The sequence below is a fragment of the Colossoma macropomum genome, unplaced genomic scaffold, assembly GCF_904425465.1.
Source record: "Colossoma macropomum unplaced genomic scaffold, Colossoma_macropomum, whole genome shotgun sequence".
NCBI classification, from domain to species: Eukaryota; Metazoa; Chordata; class Actinopteri; order Characiformes; family Serrasalmidae; genus Colossoma; species Colossoma macropomum.
Genome location: NW_023494802.1, coordinates 38,248,555 through 38,268,560, shown reverse-complemented (window position 1 = coordinate 38,268,560; position 20,006 = coordinate 38,248,555). Strand labels below are relative to the sequence as shown.

The 20,006-nt window shown below is 39.2% G+C and overlaps 1 protein-coding gene across 1 annotated transcript; it reads right to left on the bottom strand.

The window, feature by feature from the left end:
• Positions 1-1,959: 1,959 nt before the first annotated feature.
• Positions 1,960-14,772, bottom strand: sgms2b (sphingomyelin synthase 2b). The gene is made up of 6 exons (XM_036591179.1): positions 14,663-14,772; positions 6,834-7,495; positions 6,097-6,214; positions 4,447-4,600; positions 3,521-3,687; positions 1,960-3,309 (listed from the first exon to the last, which is right to left on the bottom strand). Exons 2-6 carry the CDS (start codon positions 7,328-7,330, stop codon positions 3,124-3,126), a joined length of 1,122 nt encoding a protein of 373 aa, XP_036447072.1. The 5' UTR covers positions 7,331-7,495; positions 14,663-14,772; the 3' UTR covers positions 1,960-3,123.
• Between the last annotated feature and the right edge of the window lie 5,234 nt (positions 14,773-20,006).

Sequence of the window (20,006 nt, the reverse complement as noted above, 5' to 3'; positions counted from 1 at the left end):
AACACCTGCTCCAGCCAATTCATTTCTTCAGAAGTCCTTGATTGGCTGGATCAGATGTATTACTATCATATTAAGGCAATGGGCAGTATGTTAGAAGTAGATCTCCTGAAGGATTGTTGGTGACTACCGAACTACAGAAGAGGGAGCCCGAAGGGATCAGGAGGTGGTGGGGTGTGAAAACTTTTTCACAGGAAATGCAGAAGTGGAGACTGACAGTGTGAGACATCAGGTCGAAAGGTAAGGAACTTCAGTCGCTGTCATCCAAACTCCAGCTACTTCATACCTCCGTTTAGTGCTGCTCCACTTATTGCTACGTAACGTCATCTAGGTATTAAACTTGGATAAAAACTGGCCAAAGTGCTTATTATTGCATGAACTGACTCCATATTTTACAGTGAATCATGTTATATTTGGGCATTTTTATGCCGAAATGTCATTACAGGCATCAAACAACTTTGAAGGCATTTAAGTGAAATACAAGACTGATCAATACACATGACCATATTGAGCATTACAGCATGTTTTCTTCAGGAGGTTCAGTGCTTTTGTGGTTTTAGTGAGTCATTGGTGACGCATGTTGAGATTAGAGTGAGAACAGTCTGGATTACAGTCTGAAGTCTGAGAGAAAGGAAACTATGCAGCGCTGAGATCGATGGCTGGAAGAGTTTACTGTTGACTGAAGGTGGAAAGGTTCTTCAGAATTCCAGGCCAGCCCTGCATCCGTCTTCACCCAGCTCAGAGAAGGAGTAATGCAGCAGGTCTTTTGCTCCAATTCACCTTTCCGGGCCAAGAAAAAGAAGAGATCTCGACACCTCCATTCACTAAAGCGGGTGATTAGACTGGCTGAGAGTTTAAGGTTTCCATTAATGGACCTGGGAACCACGGTACTACTATGTGAAGCACCACATGGTATTTTTTTTACAACAACAAAGGAGCTGAACTGAACTTTGGTCAGGCAAACCCAAACTTTTGCATACAGCTGAGCTAATGGAACAGATCTACATCAGACAAAAGCATCCCAGAACACCACCACCCCCAAAAAACCCAAAACAAACCAAAAAAACAATTGTATGTTTGATTTTTTTCACGAACAGGTCACTACAGGGAGCATGAGTAATGAATAACTTTAAAAGCCCAAAAACAGTCAATATTCACATCACCCTGACAACCTTCTCCAGACCAAATAATTATGGAGAAGTAAGTTAAAAACTATTAGAATAAGCAAAAACTATTTAAAAACAAAACAAAGAAAGCTCAGCGTTAGCCTACACTGTCATGGAACTGGTCCTTCAAAACTTTTGTCCTTTGAACTGATTTACCTAAAATAGATGATTAAGCAAGTTTACAGAAAGACTGAAGAAGAAACGGTGGGCAATATGACGATATCTTATTGGATCATGATGAATTACATCACCATATGGTTTTCTGCGCCAAAAACAAGGATGTTAGCACTAAGCTAACAGCGGTTCACATTTTTTTAGCTATTCTAGATTAAACATGAACATTATGAAGCTGGTAAAAGACATTAATATATATTTCAGCTTGTATGTATCAGTTTTACAGTGACTTATTCCGTAAAGCGTCCTGCATAGAGCTGCCGCCACTGTTTTCTATTCCTAACAACTACCTGAAACCAGCTGAGCAACTTGTATTCACAGTCAGTGATGCACCTAGAACTTCCAGAAGGACTAGAGTGATGTTCTTTGTAAATCAAAATGTGATTAGGAAGTGGCGGAGGGATCAACCAATGTTTCCAACAAAACTTTACATTAGTATAATTCTTTGAGTTTAAATATAAATGTGATGATTCTATTAAATAAAAATTACAAAAACATACTTTTTGCTTTTACAAAAAACCACTAGCCCATCTCTGAGGGTCTTAAAGGCCCTGGGGATTCCGACCTGATATTTTTGTCTTTATATAGGTTTTTTTTTAATTAACATCACACAACATAAGACTTCATAGAAAAATAGTTTATTACTTAACACCTCAACACAACATTAATATTAAACACATCTGAAGGCAACGAATCATTAAACAGAAATAAAAACAGTACACAGTGATAAAGAGTCAGTAACTTCATTAAATAATTGACTGATCGCCCTCCAGCGTCGTTAACGGTAAACACAGATCAGGACTGAGGTGCGCAACACAAACACATCCAAACATATCCACATACTCAGCTCTGAGTTCAGATAAAACACACTTCAGGCTCTACAGTAGAGTCCGAGATCTGGGAAGAGTCATAATGTGATCTTGCACAATAGTGAGCAGGTGTTTTAATTTGCTCTGTTTACGGAAAAAGAGATTATTCTATTTTTAACATTTTTATCCATACCGCATAACAACATAGCATCATCATAAAGAGCTTCATAAGGAATTAAATATATATTTACTTCTCTTTTTTATGCCTACATAGAAATTTAAATATTTATTTGTTTTTGTAGCACAAAGTTTTTTCTAACAGCCTTATAGTGCACAGAAATTGCTCACAGGTATGGTGTGTGCTTTTAGTATTGCATTATTTTTAGTCTGTCTGTATCTGTACGTCTCACACACACACACACACACACACACACACACACACACACACACACACAGCCCATTTAAATCCTTCAATATTGTTTCAAGCACAAAAAGTAGAACCAATTTCCAGGTAATACACACACACTCATTAGCAGCCTTACAGTCTCTAAAACACTGCTGTGTGTGAGTGAAAGTCCACCGTTATAGTCATATGCTGTATAAGTCCGGGTGTGCCGGTCAGATTCCACATTTTGTTGAGTGTAAATAAGTGAACACATCCTCACTTCTGCACATTTTAATGCACAATTACTGTTTATTCGCTGCACGTAATACACTGGAAAAAATAAAATGTTTCCTGTGCCAAAGTTATGCCGCTTGTTATAGTGCGTTCTATTTTTTCCAATATCTTAAACTAAAGGTAAACAGAAATTTTGCATTGCAACTAGCAGAAAAAATGGCATATTTTAGTGTGTTCTCTGTAGAGGATGTATTAACTGATTTTCACCTGGAACATAAACAGAACATGGAATTTGACCAGGGGCGTGTAAACTTTTGCATACAACTGCACACATCTGTGCGTGGGTGTTTGTGTTTTCTCACTCTTCACGGACGCTCTGGACTTTGGAGTACCTCCTGAAGGGGTTTTTGAAGCAGGTTGCGGGCAGCGATAAAGGCCAGGAGAACGTGCAAGGAACCATGGTTGTAACGTTCCTCTCCATGAACCTGAAGAAGAACCTCCACCACACTCTGTTTAAATAGTTATGAGGAGAGTCTTTCAGAGACTAGAGAGAGAGAGAGAGAGAGAGAGAGAGAGAGAGAGAGAGAGAGAGAGAGAGAGAGTTAGTGTTAGGAGTCTTGCCCAGGGACTCTTATTGGTATAGTGTAGGGTGTTTACTCAGGGAGGGGTTTGAACCCCAGTCTACAGCGTAGAAGGCAGAGGTGTTACCCACTACACTATACCAATGTACTTGTGTGTGTTTTGTTTTTGTTTACCTGGTTGTTGGCCAAGGTGTGGTACCACCAGAAGAGCCGGGATGTGATGAAGTAAGCCACAACCACATCCACACTGTAGTGCTCATGAGCCACCAGGATGCAGACCACGCCCACTGCGCTTAGAAACCAGCAGATCAGGTGATACCACCACAAGGAGCGTGGGGAGTCTGCAGAAGGGAAAAAATATTAAAAACAAATTAACCTGTAAAACTTTTAGTCCACAGACGTAGAGTGGGGTCTCCAAACATATGCAGAGGTGGAAGAGGTGGTTACAGCGCCAGTGATTACAAAAACACGCTGTCATTTTAGAGGAACTATTTCTGACTCACTGCTCCATGAAAAAGCGGAGAAATTCAGATTCTCGTCCATATCAGTCCATATCAGTCCATATCACATTTGAATTATGATTTGAATTTATGAAAATTTACTGCAGTCTTGTTTTGCAGAAAGTAAAAACATTTACCTTTTTGTCATTTGTTGACAGCAGCTACGATTCCATGCAAACAATTTTTTGTAGCTCAAAAAATCATTATGAATTCAAAACTTTTGATGATGTAGACTGGAAATATTTTAAAAGTTCAACTTTCTAACTTTTTTTCTGTTTAATTTTGGCAGAACTGTATCATTGGTAAGGCCTACATTGTAAACTAACTTTCCTGGGAAAAGTGTGATTTTCCAGGAAATCAATGTGATGAAAAGCTGCAGTGCAGCAAAAGTTGCTAACTTTTTTATGCATTTTCCATTTTATTTTCTCACTTGCATTTTGTGCTGCAGAAAGTGGCTGGAAACGTAGCTAGTGAATCAAACAAGAAACAGAAGTGCAGACTCTGTAACCTGTCAATACAGAAACTTCTAACAAACTAAGGTTTCCTGTTTAACAATAAATATTATCACAGCAGGGAGGATGATGATGGTGAGACACTCACACTCTCTGATGAAGAGGAAGGTGAGGGTGAGCATGACGGTGTGTCCGCTGTAAAGGAAATCTCCACACATCATATGAGAACCAGTGATGGACAAACCTCCTCCAGACAACAACTGCAGAACCCGATGGACCTTACCTATAGGGTCATCATGCAGCTAGAGAGAGAGAGAGAGAGAGAGAGAGAGAGAGAGAGAGAGAGAGAGAGAGAGAGTTTGTAATGCTAATTCCACACAGCACACTCCACTCAACAAACTTGACACTATAAGATCGGCTGTGACACACAGGGAAACCCAGCAACAGCATTTTTACGTAAAAAAAAAAATTACAATAAAAAAAATCAACACTCCTCTCACCCTAAATGTAGTCAAGACGTCTTTGAGGTCGAACACTGTTTTAATTTTAAGCTGGAGCTACGAGGCTAATGTAGCTAACAAATACTGAATGCTTATGTACACCGATTAACGTAGAGCTAACTGCATATTTAATCACACAGACATTATAATAGAAAGACTATTGGTGCACATCAGTCCTCAAAACCAGAGCTCACTTGCTACACAATAGAAGATGAAAACACAGGAGCACCTGCAGAACTACAACTTTTGCAGTATGACAATGGCCCACGAGCAGGTGAGGAGTGATGGAGGGGTGACAGGGTGGAGGGAAGGATGAAGGCATGGAGTGATGAGGGATAGAAGAATGGAGTGATGAGAGATTGAGATAAGGATGGATGGATGGGTGAAGTGATGGACTGATGGAAGGATGGATGAAGTGATGGAGGATGTTGTGGAGTGATTGAGGGAGTAACAGAAAGAGTGAAAGATGGGTGAAGTGATGGAGGGAGTAATGAAGGGAGTGATGGAGGGATGGAAGGATGGGTGAAGAAATGGGGGAATAGAAGACATGGAGTAATGGGTGAAGCGACGAAGGACGTGAGGGAGTTTGTTACTGAGTAATGGAGGGAGTAATGGAGGAGTGATGGAGGGACGGAAGGATGAGTGAGGAAATGGAGGGATGGAGGACGTTATAAAGCAATGAATCAAGTGATGGAGGTCGCTATAGAGTAATGGAGGGAGTAACGGAGGAGTGAAGGAGGACGTTATGGAGTAATTAATCAAGTGATGGATGTTGTAATGGAGGAAGTGATGGAGGAGTGATGGAAGGACGGAAGGATGAGTGAAGAAATGGAGGGATGGAGGACGTTATAAAGCAATGAATCAAGTGATGGAGGTCGTTATAGAGTAATGGAGGGAGTAATGGAGGAGTGATGAATCAAGTGATGGAGGTCGTTATAGAGTAATGGAGGGAGTAATGGAGGAGTGATGAATCAAGTGATGGAGGTCGTTATAGAGTAATGGAGGGAGTAATGGAGGAGTGATGAATCAAGTGATGGAGGTCGTTATGGAGTAATGGATTTAGTATTGGAGGAGGGATGGAGAACGTTATGAAGTCATGGAGTGATGGAGGGAGTGATTGAGGAAGGATTTTGGAGTGATGGAAGCGGTAAAGGAGGAAGTGATGGAGGGATGGAGGATGTTATGGAGTGGAGGGGTGATGGAAGGATGGAAGAAGGAGTGAAGTGATGGAGGGATGGAGGATTTTATGGAGTGGAGGGGGTGATGGAGGGGAAACAGACCCATGTGACTGCTCTCACCTTCGGAGCGCAGTTCATGTGCATGCTGGGAACAGGCAGTGTGGTGATGTACATGGTGATGATGCGGTACAGATACAAAGTTCCCATCAGGAAGAAAAACCTCCGACCAATGATGGATCTGAACACACACACACACACACACACACACACGAGGATGGCATCAATTTAATTTAGTGTCACTGAAAACAGGAACAACTGAAAACTTTATTTTAATTCATTTTTGTCCAACAACTAAACTTGTTATGATCAGGAAGGCTGACACAGAGCTCATTCTGACTCCAGGCTGAAGCAGTTTTGCCTTGAGGTCCAATGTGCCAAGGGCCAAAATACAAAATCATATATTTTGATATAAATATAATATATATAATACATGAACATCGCAAGAATGTTATTATCAATCTAATGGGTGGAGAGGAACAACTATGGAAAGCAGGAGCAGGAAAAATAAACAAAAATGGAAAAAGAATCTTTGTTTCTATAGAAATGAACTGGAATGTTATTACTACTCAGCTAACCATGTCTTAAAATGAAGTTAACCCAGAGTTTTCAGTCAGTTTTGTTCTAGATTTTTAATTACACTCCGTAATTAACATTGATTGTCTGATGTTGGTTTGTGATCCCTTAATAAAACCTCACTTGTCCCTAAACATTCTTAAAGCAGCCAAAACCATCTGTGTCTGTAAACGAAAGTGAGATCTGGAGAAAATGAGTAGAAGAGTAAAATCTAAAACCCTTACTTGTGTTTGAGTAAGAGCCACTGGATGAACCAGGCCATGACCAGGATCATGCCGTTGACCTCAGTGATGGTGAAGGCCCACTTCACGCGGGGCACGTAGTCGAAGAACTTATCTGGCAGTGGTGGGTTCACTGACTTATCGGGGACCCTGTCGTTGACTATGGTGATCATGACGGTGGTGCAGAACAGGTTTAACACCGCCCACAGGAAGGTCACACCTGTTTTCCACCACTCCGGTGGCAGCCGGTCCAGCCTGGACTCCGGAACACGGATCCGGATGTAATCCTGGTTCTTACGCAGGACTTTCGCAAAGCCTCGGGACAACCGAGAGGACCTGCCGTTGCCTTGGCGGCCATTGTCGGGCGTGTCCTGTGAAGGGTGGGTCAGTCTGGAGGACGTGGTTTGTGTGTGGGGACTGTCCGTGACCGTCACTTCAACGTGTTGGCAGCTGCTGTCGTTACTGTGCTCTCCGGAGTCAGGAAGCTGAGATGCCGCCATCACACACACCAACACACACACAGGGATCCCCTACCGGCAGGAGCGGGGGCTATGAGATGTCCTGAAAAAGTCAGTAATCTCCTCAGAGGGACGGAAAAGTCCACAGAAAATGTCCTCTTGTGAGCTTCTGCTGCTCCTCCTGTGAGAAAGGTTATCTCCACTGACCTGGGCGAGGGCAACACAGACAGACAGACAGACAGAGAGAGAGAGAGAGAGAGAGAGAGAGAGAGAGAGAGAGAGAGACTGAGAGAGAGAGAGAGAGGGAGAGAGAGAGAGAGAGGGAGAGAGAGAGAGAGAGACTGAGAGAGAGAGAGAGAGAGAGAGAGAGAGAGAGAGAGAGAGAGAGAGATTGTGACTCATCAGTGAGAAACAGAAGTGATGGATGTTGGGGAGGGGTAAGAATTCTTGTTCTACTTCCCGTCACAAAATAAATACTGCTGAAAACACGCTCAAGTAACTGGAATGTTGGCAAATTGCCCAGTGAGATTAAAATACACTACAGTTCAACAAATCGAGGCGACACAATCCCACATTTTCCTTTCCCACTGAAACCCTGATTATCAGTGGATACCATCCAATATGGGCCTGTTTACACCTTGCATTAATGTGTTTTTCTGATCAGATCAAATTCAGATTTCACTTGAACGCATGTAAAAGCAGGTGTAAATGCTCCCAGGACGCTCTGTGATCAGATTATGATTGGATCATTCAAACCACAGTCAGAGGTGATCAGAGACGAACACTAACCACATTTAAGACAAGTGTAAACAGAATGTGTTTTTGATCTGTACACAGTTATGTAAGTTAGAAGTCCACGCGTCTGCTGAACGCTGACTCGTAGGTGAGAGAATAAACATTGAAACTGAAGATGGAGGACACGCAAGGCTGAAGTTAGATCCCAACCAAGCGCCTTCATCCACTCCAGGCTGATGAAAGCATCCAAGCAGAGCTTGTCGACTCGTATTGTGAAGAGAGAAGAAAGTAAACAAGAGTATATTGGAAATAATGAAAGTGTTGGTGTGCTTTGAACATGGCGATCTGACCTAGTCACTTCAATAGTTCCAACTGTGATTCAGGGAAACACTTGCATTGCAAGTGGTCCCAACTATGCTTCTGGGAACCGCCCCCTCTGATCTCTTTTGAACACACTTGGGACGCATTATAGCAAAAAGTGTAAATGGAAAAGTCAAAGTTAATCCAGAGAGTGTTTCGGACAAGAAATACAGGTTACTACAAGGTGTAAACAGGCACTATTTCTTCTTTAAAGTGCCCACATCTAACATTTTTCATGCATTTCTTTTTCGCTTACATCCTTTCATGACATTTGTGTGGTTTAATGTACCAAAATCATTAAGACAAACATACATACATACATACATACATACATACATACATACAGTTTCTGTTGGAACAAAACCTTGTATCTCCAAAATGGTAAGTTGACAGGAGAAGAAACAAGGTTTTTGTAACGTGGCAGAATAACTCAGACGCTCGCGGTTAAAAACGAGAATGAGGCTTTAATGTTAGAGTCGTAATCCAAAATAGTGGTCAAAAAACAGGCAAAGGTCAAATCCAAAGACAACCAACACCAAAAGACAAACATAGGGCAAACAAAGTCCAAAGAGCAAAGGCAAAAGAGCAAAAGTCAAAAACAGCAAACAGAGTCAAAAAAACGGAAAAATCACAATAGAGAGAAGAATATAACGATCAGTAGCTCTTGGAAAAAGAAGCAATACCTCGCAACAAACTAGACTAAAAGCCCAGGCTTTATACTAAACTAATCATGTTACAACAGGTGTAACCAGTTAATACTCAGGAGACTGAGAGCGGTGATTGGAGCAAGATGGAGGACTGAGAACCATGTGATCCCCCTGGGGATTCTGGGAATTGGAGTCCCTAGAGGCCTCTGAGGCTGAGGGACGTGTGACAGTTTTTCACTTATAATGGAAGTTAATACAGAATTTTTCGAGCATTTCTATTAGTCCATGACAAAATATAAAGGACAGTTGTCATTTTTAAATCATGTCAAAAAAATTAAAAACAACAAATATGGAGATACAAGGTTTCATCCAAATAGTGCCACAATAAACAATGGGGAAAACACAAATGAACACAACTGAACTTATAACCATGTTCAGAATATGATCTCCTACATTAATATCACATTTACTGTAGCTATCATAAATGAAAAGGTTCTGTAAACGCGGTTGGTGAGCTGCGCTCAGTGCTGCAGGCAGATTTCACGTCTGCAGGAAGGTACAAAGCCAAACTGGTAATATCAGAGGTGAACTTGCAGAGTCATGCAGAGCAACTGCTCAATTAACTTCATCAAGGTTCACACTGGATTAAACTCACAGATCTCATCACCTCTCACTTAAACTACAGCAGCTGCCAATGAAAAATGCTTTGAATGCATCTGAAAGGCATCTGAAGCTGATTTAATCACCAAGTTCAGTTCAGCAGGGCAGATTCCAGTGCTGCCGTATGTCACTTCCTCCTCTATCGCACTGATTAAACAGTGTCGGAAGCAGTTATCAACTTTTCACGTTCCTGCTAACAGATACTATACGCACAATCCAGGGTAACTCGCCAACACCCAGGAACCGGCTAATCCACTCATCATCATCACTGGCTATGATGGCCACTGCAGTGCCCAGCTGCTGGTGACTGACCGATTTGCGGGAATTCCACATTCAACTCTAATGAATACTCTCAAACACACTGCATGTGCATAATGGTCATATCAAAATCTCTGTGAATGGAAGCTGTTCTTCACAATGTGTTAACATTTCATGATGAGTGGAAACAGAAATACTCCAAAATGGCCTGAAATAAAATCCTGTTACATAAACACTCATTAAAGTTAAAAATATTTTCCCTTATTCTTGAATATGATCATTTACCACAGATTTGTTATGATTATGTAGGGACCGTTGACTGTTTTCTGTCTAATAACAAGTAATACGAAGGTTAATATCTTCATACTAACAGCAACACTTTAATAAACACTTAAATGTGTTTTAACCACAAAAATGTGAGTTCTTTTGGATTCTTACACTGAAACTCAGAAATGCAGACAGTAAAAACATAAAAGAATTTTTGTACATTATTTTTAAACAGCAAAGCCAGTTTAAGCTTGTATGAGTAAATCAATTGCAGGCATTAAATGATTAAAATTCACTAATATTAAGCCTCTTTCATCACACACTTGCATAATGCCTGTGTGCTTATGTTCCTAGGCTATACATTTCATTACGAAATTTCTTTCAACAGCAAATACACATTCAGTTTCATTGAAACCAATACATTAAAATGATTGGTTACTTTCAATGTTTTAATGTAGTCGTTTTTACTTGGAAAAGTTGATACTTCAGTATTTAAACTCCACTAGGCAAATCAGACTGACAACAGCAGAGTTTCTAGGAAAACTAACACATTTGAATACACAAAAATTATACATGGTTTCAGGGTTGCGATGGATTTTTTGTGGTTTTTTAAGAATGTCATGGAACATTATTTTTTCATCATTATTATTATTATTGCTATTTTTTTATTATACGCATCCACATTACCACCCAATTTTGCCACGTCTAATTCCCCCTGCTACCTAGCTTTCCCTTTTAACACAATGCTACCAAGCTGGGAGGGTGAAGACCAGCATGAGCTTCTCTGAGACACCTCAGAGGCAAACATAGACTCGGAAAAAAGATGGTTCTTTAAGGGCTCATTAGTAAAGAACCATATAGAACCATGAACATTCAAAGAACCCTTTTCATGAACAACAATTACGACTATACAATTACAATCGTAACAAGGGTTGCTATATATGGTGCTATATAGAACTCTTTTCAAAAAGGTTCTGTAGAACCATCTACAGCACATTCTCCATCAATTTGAACAACACTTTCAAGATGCAAAGACTCTTTTGATCATGCAAAGGGTTCTTGGAGTGTTCATTTAGAACCATTTACTAAGGAACCCTTGAAGAACCATTGTTTTTAAAAGTGTAGGCTAAGTTTCAAACTGCTGCTAACTCAAGTCTGTTAAGTTATCTAGGAGATGCTCGCATTGGTTGGCATCGCGAGAGAGAGAGAGACAGAGAGAGAGAGAGAGAGAGGGAGAGGGAGGACTATTATGATATTATACTATTATAACTGCAATTTGACAGAGTGCAATATTCAAACTGCAAGAGCTGCAGCTTTTATTGTAGCCTAGATTATTTACACTGTCTTAACTTGTTTTAAGTGCAGAAATCTAATCTAAGACCACACAGCCTGTCCCTCACCTGTAGGTAAGTTAGACCAATCAGAAGCTACCAAACATCCAACTAACTGGCAGTCTGATGCACTTCATTCTGTGTTCAAGCCTCAAGAAAAAGTGGATTTCCTGGTGTTCATAGCCAAAAAACATCTGGAAAAAAATGAAATCTCAGTTGCAATTTGGGTCAGAAATTGGTAACAAAATTTAAAAAGCATAAATGTAACTGTAACTGATTCTCAGCAATAAAAAGTTCAGGTGCCTCTCATCAGATTACATTTTGTTGATTTTCTATGAAAATAAGTGAACATCCTGTACAGAGAACAAACTTTGGCACATTTTAATACACAATTACTTGTTATTTGCTGAATTTAACACACTGTAAAAACTGTGGCCCACATAAAAGTTATTTTATATTCAATAATAAAATACATTTATTAAAATATATATATATATATATATATATATATATATATATATGTTTCATTTAAATGTGTAAATAAATAGAAATTGTGCACTAAAACTTGCCAAAAAAGCAGCACTTATGTGTGTTCTCTTGTGAGAATGTTTACATTTATTTTTTATATAGAAAAATCAACATTTCACAGAAGGTGAGGCTGTTTCTAAACTGAGCTTTGGGAACAGCCACACCTTCATTCAGCTATGATCTCTATAGATACCGAGAGCAGGACCGTATATGTGCTGGTGCAGACAGAGTGTGGGTGATGGTGTGTAGGCAGCAAACAAAGGCGTGTCTGTCAGAAGGAACGTAACAAAAGGCTTTAAGGTGCGAGAAACCATGCGCGTTTGACCGAAGGTAAACCTCAGCAGACACACCCGCTGAAACCTGTCTCTACTCATACCGTCACATTCTTTCTCTCAGCATGGCCTTCACGTCCTTCCATTTCTCTCTCTCGTTCTGCAAGCTTCAGAAAAAAAAAAATCAATAGAGAAAGACGCTGCAAATCAATCCTTCGTGTTGACAGACTTTAAACTTTGAGCCAGCTATCAAAAGCACTGCAGATCACGAGAGCCACAAAAATCTTCCATGTGACTTCAGTAGATAATAACGCAGAATAAGGCCTTCCTAAGCATTTTTCTGAGGCCTATAGGGGGACGAACGCTTTTAGAAACATGTTTTCTAGAATGTTTTTAGCTTGATACATCCAGAACTCCACCACTACATTAGTAGTGGTGCAGTAATTTGAACACAGTACAGGAAAATCAACCTAATGGATGATAAATCTGTGTGTTCAAGTTGAAAACTTATCAACACTACAGTCTTCTCTCATTCTGTCATTTGTGGAGGTCATGGTCAATGATCAATTTCACTAAACCATTAATTCAGACATGAAACTTTTTAAAAAATTGAAACTTAGTAAGTTATAGTTAACAGAGATGCACAATTGGAACTAGCCATTATCAGAATCAGCAGATGACTCACTGAGTTAAACAGCCAGCCGCCATCATTCTTTCACTGCAGCATTTGAGTCAATTTAACTAAGCGACTCATTATTCATTTAAGAAGTTATAATGCCAGTCAGACCTTTTAAAGAATAAATAATGGCATTTATATAGTCACTGTCAAAACAAAACCTTGTATCTTCATTGTCATTTTTTACTCTTTTAACATAATTTGAAAGACTCGTTAACTTTTTTCTTTGACCAATAATTGACCAAATTCTTTTTATACTCCCATCATAAGTTAAGGATGTTTTTTTTTCCTTTCTCTTGTAAAATTAACACTTTGAAGATAAGAAGTTTTGTTCCAACAGCAACAACATTGTAATTTTGACTAATAGAAAGTACTGAAATGTGCTAGTATGTTTCATGTGTTCACTTAGTCCACATGTAAGTTTAAAAAGGAAAGGCTAATAAAACTCAGCCAAAAACTCAACAATCAGCCAAAAAATGTATTTTTCTGAACCAAAACCAACCATCAAGAAATATTTAGGATACAATATAAAAAATCCAACATTGATCCCAGACTCAAACCCTAAACCATGTGCTCTGTTACAGCCTAAACATTAACCCAGGCTACACTTGTGTTATCAATCGTCCTAACCTTCAGCTGTCCTAGGATAGATTTGACTCCTCTGGAAGGAACCATAATAGCATCCATCTAGAAGCTAAAATGGACAAGTATTGATCTCATTGCTTAAAATATCTCCAAACTCCACCAATCTACGGAAAACGCACATGGCCAGACGCTCAATCCAGGAACTGATGCTCGTCCCAGAACCCCCCCTCCTCCCCCAAGATCTCCAACACACACATGACTGAGTGATAAAAGCTAATCATTCCTGGATCTACACCAGTTTAACTGCTAACAGCAGTTGTAAAAGTACATGTACACAGGTACAACACTCATAATACCTTTTTTTCATACTTAAATAATCTACTTTAGCCAGTTATATTTTAGTCATTTCAATTAAGTTCTCAGTTCTCCCATTTCACTTTTTAGGGGTTAATTTCATTGTGCTGTGTTGGTCTGCTTTACTGCTGACCACTCTTCAGCTTAAGCTGACCAAAAGCTGGTTTTAAAAAGAGTCGAACAAACTTCAGTTCCAATGTTCACAGGTGCTGGATGGTGTAAGAAGCTCCACTGCAGTCCTCAGTCCTCTTTTCTGCTGTGTTTGTGCTTCTACTTAAGTGGTTTGTGGAAATGTACTTAACTGAAGTAACAAGCTTTCACTGGAGGGTGGCTTTGACACGCTCTGCACACCTCCTCTCATGCACTAAAGCTAATTCAATGGTATTCAGTGTTTATATGATAATCCAGTGCTTCTTGAGGTCACCAACCTGAATCAGTGTAACTGAGATGAGGAAACACAGCTCATTAGTCCAGACTAGTCCAAGTCTTGGATGTTTTGGTCAGTTAACTCAAAAAGAAACTCCTCCAACTGATGGTGTTACACAACCAAGTAAACACCCTCTCTACTCTACTCGCTACAGCCCGTACAAAAGCCTGGCAACACCAGACTGAGACATTCCAGGTTTCAGAGAGGAAAAAGCAGCCTAAACAAGGAGAAGTGCGCGTATGAAAAACTCTGCTGAGGGGATTGAAGGACTCACCGAGCTCGCTCTGCAGTCAATCTGGCTGTAGTTTTAAATAACGAGCCTCGCAGCTTCTCGTGTTTTCCTCCGGACCCCACTCCGAACTGTCGAGGCAGGATCTGAAAGCCTTCACCTGTCGTCGCCACGCCCACTTGACGCGTAAACCCCGCCCCTTCCGGACAACACTGCACCTGCGTGTCTGATGAGTCATAGCTGAGAAACAGCGCTTTTGGTTTCCCTTTAGACACCTGTGTTAGTCATATTTTCTATATTGTTCAAAAATATCAAAACATCATACATATGTTTTTAGATTTATTTATTTATTTTTTAATTTTTGTCTTTTTTTTCCAACCTGCTGTTGAAGGATTATTTCGCCTTGGTCCTGTAGAGGGCGCACTACGCCAAAGAGAAGAAGATGGAAAAAATGATTGGCAGAATATACAACACATAGTCATGAACTAAAAAAAACTGCCGGGGCCACATCAATAACTACATAAACACTTAAACACTTAAACAATGTATTACAGGTCTGTATTGTTGAATACATACATTTCCAAAATGTAAATGAAGTCAGGTTTGTGGATTTAGAGATTGGGACTGGGGTGCTGCTAAACTAGTGGAAAAAAATGGGGGAGGGAAGTTGTGAGAGGCAAAGCGATGTATACGAAAAGGCTGTGTGATTGGGTGCCCACTGCTTGCCAGCCTTCTGGACCAGTTTGACCACCACGGAGCAAACCTTACCTGAATGAACTGACCCTAACCTAAACCCTGATGATCTGCACAGACTCAAACTATCTAATCATAGCTATTGCTTCACCTGCTTTTCCCTTTGTCCATGTCGTAAACTTATACTAATGGTCAAACTTTATTCTCTGCTCATATTGTGTAATTGTTTACAATCTGGTGTCGACCAGAGGAGGATGGGTTTCCCCTTTTGAGTCTTAGTTCCTCTCTCGCTCTTTGGGGGCTTTTCCTGGCACTGTCACGCTTGGCTTGCTCATGGGGGCTTGGACCCAGATTTTTCTGTAAAACTACTTTGTAAAAACACCAGTTGTAAAAAGTGATATATAAATAAATGTTGACTTGACTTGACTGGATGATCCTTTTAAAACTAAGCACCTGAAGAGACTCTGTGACACTAGGAAGAACATGAATGTCCTCATCAAGCAAGCCATTTCCAGTGGAAAATGACCTTGAATTTTCAAACTTACTGAATGGTCATTTTACTAGTTTTAAAATGGTGGACCTTGATGATAAATGAGCTAATATTCTTAGTGCTTTTATACCAACCAGTTTAAATAGGACAATAATCTCTGTTGATGATGTGTTTAGTACATTTAGATGCAGTACATTAAGAAGCTACTGGTCCAGATAATATCATTTTGTTTTGTTCTAAAATTGTTTGCAGTAAAACTGGCCCCGGTTTATGGGCGAGCCATCTTTCAGCTTTCTGTATATACACACGCTATTCCTAGAATATCGAAGACATCATGTATTACACCAGTCCCTAAGTAATCATGTCCTAAAGATTGCAGTGATTTTCACACAGTAGCGATTACATCAGTAGTTCGTAATCTTGTGAGCGGATCCTGGTTCAGCATCTTCTTAAGGCAATAAATGGAAAAAAATTGATTCATATCAGTTTACATACAAACAAGATGCGGGTCCATTTTGTGTGAAGACATTTGGACAGACCTCATTCATACTTTTTCTGGATTTTTCATCTGCATTTAACACCATTCATCCTGATATTCTACTGTCAAAAATGGTTCAATTAGATATTAATCCATATCTTATTTACTGGTAGAAGGATTTACTTATTAATAGAGTACAGCAAGTAAAAGTAAACAAAAAACCCTATCATTGTCCATTATTACTAATGTTGGAGCACCAAAAGGATGTGCTAGTTCTCTGCTTCTGTTTACGTTGTATACATATTATTGTAAAGCTCAGGAACAAATCATTTCATTTTGAAATATTCTGAGGATTCTATGTTATTAGCTCTGTTGATGCATAATAATGACATTCATCTCATTCAACAGGGTGTTACTAAGCTGGTAGACCGGTGTAACTAGAATGCTCCTATTATTAATATAATAGTCAGAGGATATTATTTTTGGTCTCTCTCCTGATTTATATCCACCTCCATTATCATTTCATAATCAGAAAATAAAACAGGCTATGTCTGTAAATACCCTGGTGTACATATACAGTAGATGCAACACCATAATTGAATAGTCATACTGATTATGTTTGCAGTAAGATACAGCAACTTGTTCATTTTCATTACAGGTTCAGATCTTTTGGGTCCAATAATCAGATTTTATTTTTGTTTTACACCACAGTAAACAGAATGTGATGCAATGCTGTGCGACAACATGGTACAACTGTCTTTTGTCTACTAGATTGCTTAGACTGATACAAAGATTGTAGGTCAATCTTTGGAGGATGGTTTTACAGCCTACAGGAAAAGTATGGAAAGAATAGTGTTTAGTATTTTGTCTGATCCATCGCATGTGCTACATGGTGAATACAATATATTGCCTTTAAATAGACGTTTTAGAGTACCGAAACGGAGACTTAATAGATTTAGGAACCCTTTTATCCCTCAGTCAATTGTGATACTTAATCAAAAGAGAAAACTGTTTAAATAAGTACAAATTTAGCAACATATGCACTTATTCTGCAGCATTAGGGGTTGTTGGGAGCATTGTGCAATCTGGTTATGGTGTAAAGTGTACTGTTGTGATTTGTTGTAAGGTGTGTTATGTGACTGTGAAAGTCCCCTCCAATCGAGCTGCAGTGATGACAAATTACAGAGCAATCTGACAGTAATGTGTATCGTATCACACTGTATGTGATTGTAACACTAGCCTACATGTGGTTCTGCATGACAACCAACAATGTACGACCCACTTGTCCAGCAAATTGAACTGCAATTTGGTTTCATTTTATACAGAACCCACCTAACATGTCTGTTTATAGTAAAAAACTAGATCATTTTTTACTACCTAAAAATACATATTTTAGTTAATTGAGAAAAATGTAGGTTATTATACCTGCTTGCTGTGTCTTCTTATCAGATTACCCGTGCAAAGCACTGCTGTATCAAGAAAGCGGTAAGAGAAACTTCAACTTAATTTTTGTACTCTTTTTATATAAATTTAACGGAATTAAAAATAAAGTTTTTCAAATTTTTGATACTGTGTAATGTGGTATGTCCAGTAAGTACATAAGTTAAAATAATTACTGTGAAAGAACTGTAGAGATAAACCTCACAACAATTTACAGGGTGATTCAAAAAGATTCATTCAAGTTCAAAATGATTTATTTCACTTGTAAATCATTACAGAACAATGCAGTAAACTGTAAATGGTTTAAATGAGCATAAAGTTTATTACGTAATTTTACAAGTGCTCAATATGAACCTCCTCCAGCTGTACGGACAACATCAACGCTATAGTCAAATTCATCCCATACTGGATTGAGCATGTTGGGTGTCACTGTATTCACAGCTCTTTCGATGTGATTTCGGAGATCATCCAGTGTTGTTGGGAGTGGCACATAAACAAAATCCTTAACGTACCCCCACAATAATAAGTCACAAGGTGTGAGATCTGGTGATGCTGGTGACCTTACTCTTTTACAGTTGTAAAAATATGGCGCTTTGAACTCTTTTTTAATCACCCTGTATTGTGAACAAGGTGCTAAATACCGGGTGTCCTGGGGGGATCCAAGACCTCCTGAAAATCAAAACTCTGAGGGGGTTCTGAAAAAACTTATCATGATGTTATGCTATCTATTAGGGAAAAACAGAGCTTCCGTATTCGGTGTTCTTAACTAACTAGAGCTGCAGCACTGCTCTGCCTCAGGGTGGCGCTGTAGCAGACTGGTTCACCCAGTCTGCAACTGTAACTCTGAGTGGGAGACCTCTGAAAAGCTTTACAGTATGCCGCTGCATATTTATACTTCACCCAAATTCCCAAGCTTCGTTGAAAAGAGTGAATTCTTACTCATTTCTCACACCAAAAACAAAAGAAACGATGTGTAAGAACTGAGTTAGTTAGCAGCCCGACAACACAAAAGAAGCCAGCCAACAAAGGAACCCCCAAATACCAGGGGGTATTTTGCAAATTGTGAATATATACATAGGTCATCTCTTATTCATAGTCTTTCTACTAGAAGGCCTTCCAGGAGCTCTTCCACCTTTGAACGCTGAGGTTGGCTGTACATGGTGAAACATGTTTATGCAGTTTTAGTTGCTTGAAACCTACATGAACCTACATTTATGAATTGCACTTGAGTTGTACAATGTAAAGCATCCTGCAACTCACTTGAAACTCTGGAAAAGGATTTATGAAACAGCAAATCAAACTGCCGATACATGCATTGTGATCCTAACAAATTGCATCATTTCATGTGATTAGTTTCACTGGATAAATAACCAAGAAAATAAAACCGAATCTGGCTTATTTGACAGTTCATGCAATAATGGTACTTTTGGTACTTTTTCATTTTGTCAGCTTTCTGAGACCTGACAACAAACAAATAAGTTTCTCAAAGCTAACATATCTGTAACCAGCTGAGCTCACTAGCCAGCAAACTTTGACAGCTATTCTTCTTTAGCCTTTTGTCATCCTTATTTATGTAGTTTGATTAATCATATATTAATTGTAGATTATTCATTGCACGAGTGGTAGATGGATAAAAGACAGATATAAAAGTGCCACAAATGTAAACAACACAATGCAGATGACTTTATAGTGAGAACAATACAGTGTACTAAAAAAAACTGCTAATATGGCTAAATAATGGAGTAGTCAAATGTGTTGTGACTTTGTTTTTGTTTTGCTTTGTGTAACTGTCGAATTTCATGGAAATTATGTTGCATGCAACGAGTTTCATGGAAGTTTCTCCATTAAAAGCCAGTCTAAGCTTTTTTTGTTCTGGAAACAGAGATGAGAGTGAGTGTAGGAGAGTTACTTCAGAAACATACCTGCTTAGTAGCACGTTTAACATTACTCGATCTAGACCAGTGTTCCTAAGCAGAACACCAGCCACAGGATTTGTGCACTAGACAGGTGTAAGCATGGAATAACCTTTCTTTGATGATTCTGTCTCTCTAGTTTTTCACATTCATATTAAGAATGAACCGAAACCTGCTGTAGAAAAAATGAAAAGACAATAAGTGAAGCATGTAAAGTTTTAAAAGACAGCAAGTAAAAAAGTAAAGTATTACAAGACAGTAACTAAAAAAGTAAGTATTTATTGTTTCTTTTATGTAATAATCCTCTTTGCATTCAGCGACTTAAAGGAAGTTCTTGCTTAAGACACCATGTTTTGCTTACCCCTCATGCACATT

Excerpts from the sequence above, each read along its gene's own strand:
- sgms2b (XM_036591179.1), bottom strand. The coding sequence starts at position 7,330 with ATGGCGGCATCTCAGCTTCCTGACTCCGGAGAGCACAGTAACGACAGC. Across the intron at positions 6,215-6,833 it reads TGGCTCTTACTCAAACACAA|ATCCATCATTGGTCGGAGGT; the intron begins GTAAGGGTTTTA and ends GTGTGTGTTCAG. Across the intron at positions 3,688-4,446 it reads CTTCCTCTTCATCAGAGAGT|ACTCCCCACGCTCCTTGTGG; the intron begins GTGAGTGTCTCA and ends TCCCTTCTGCAG.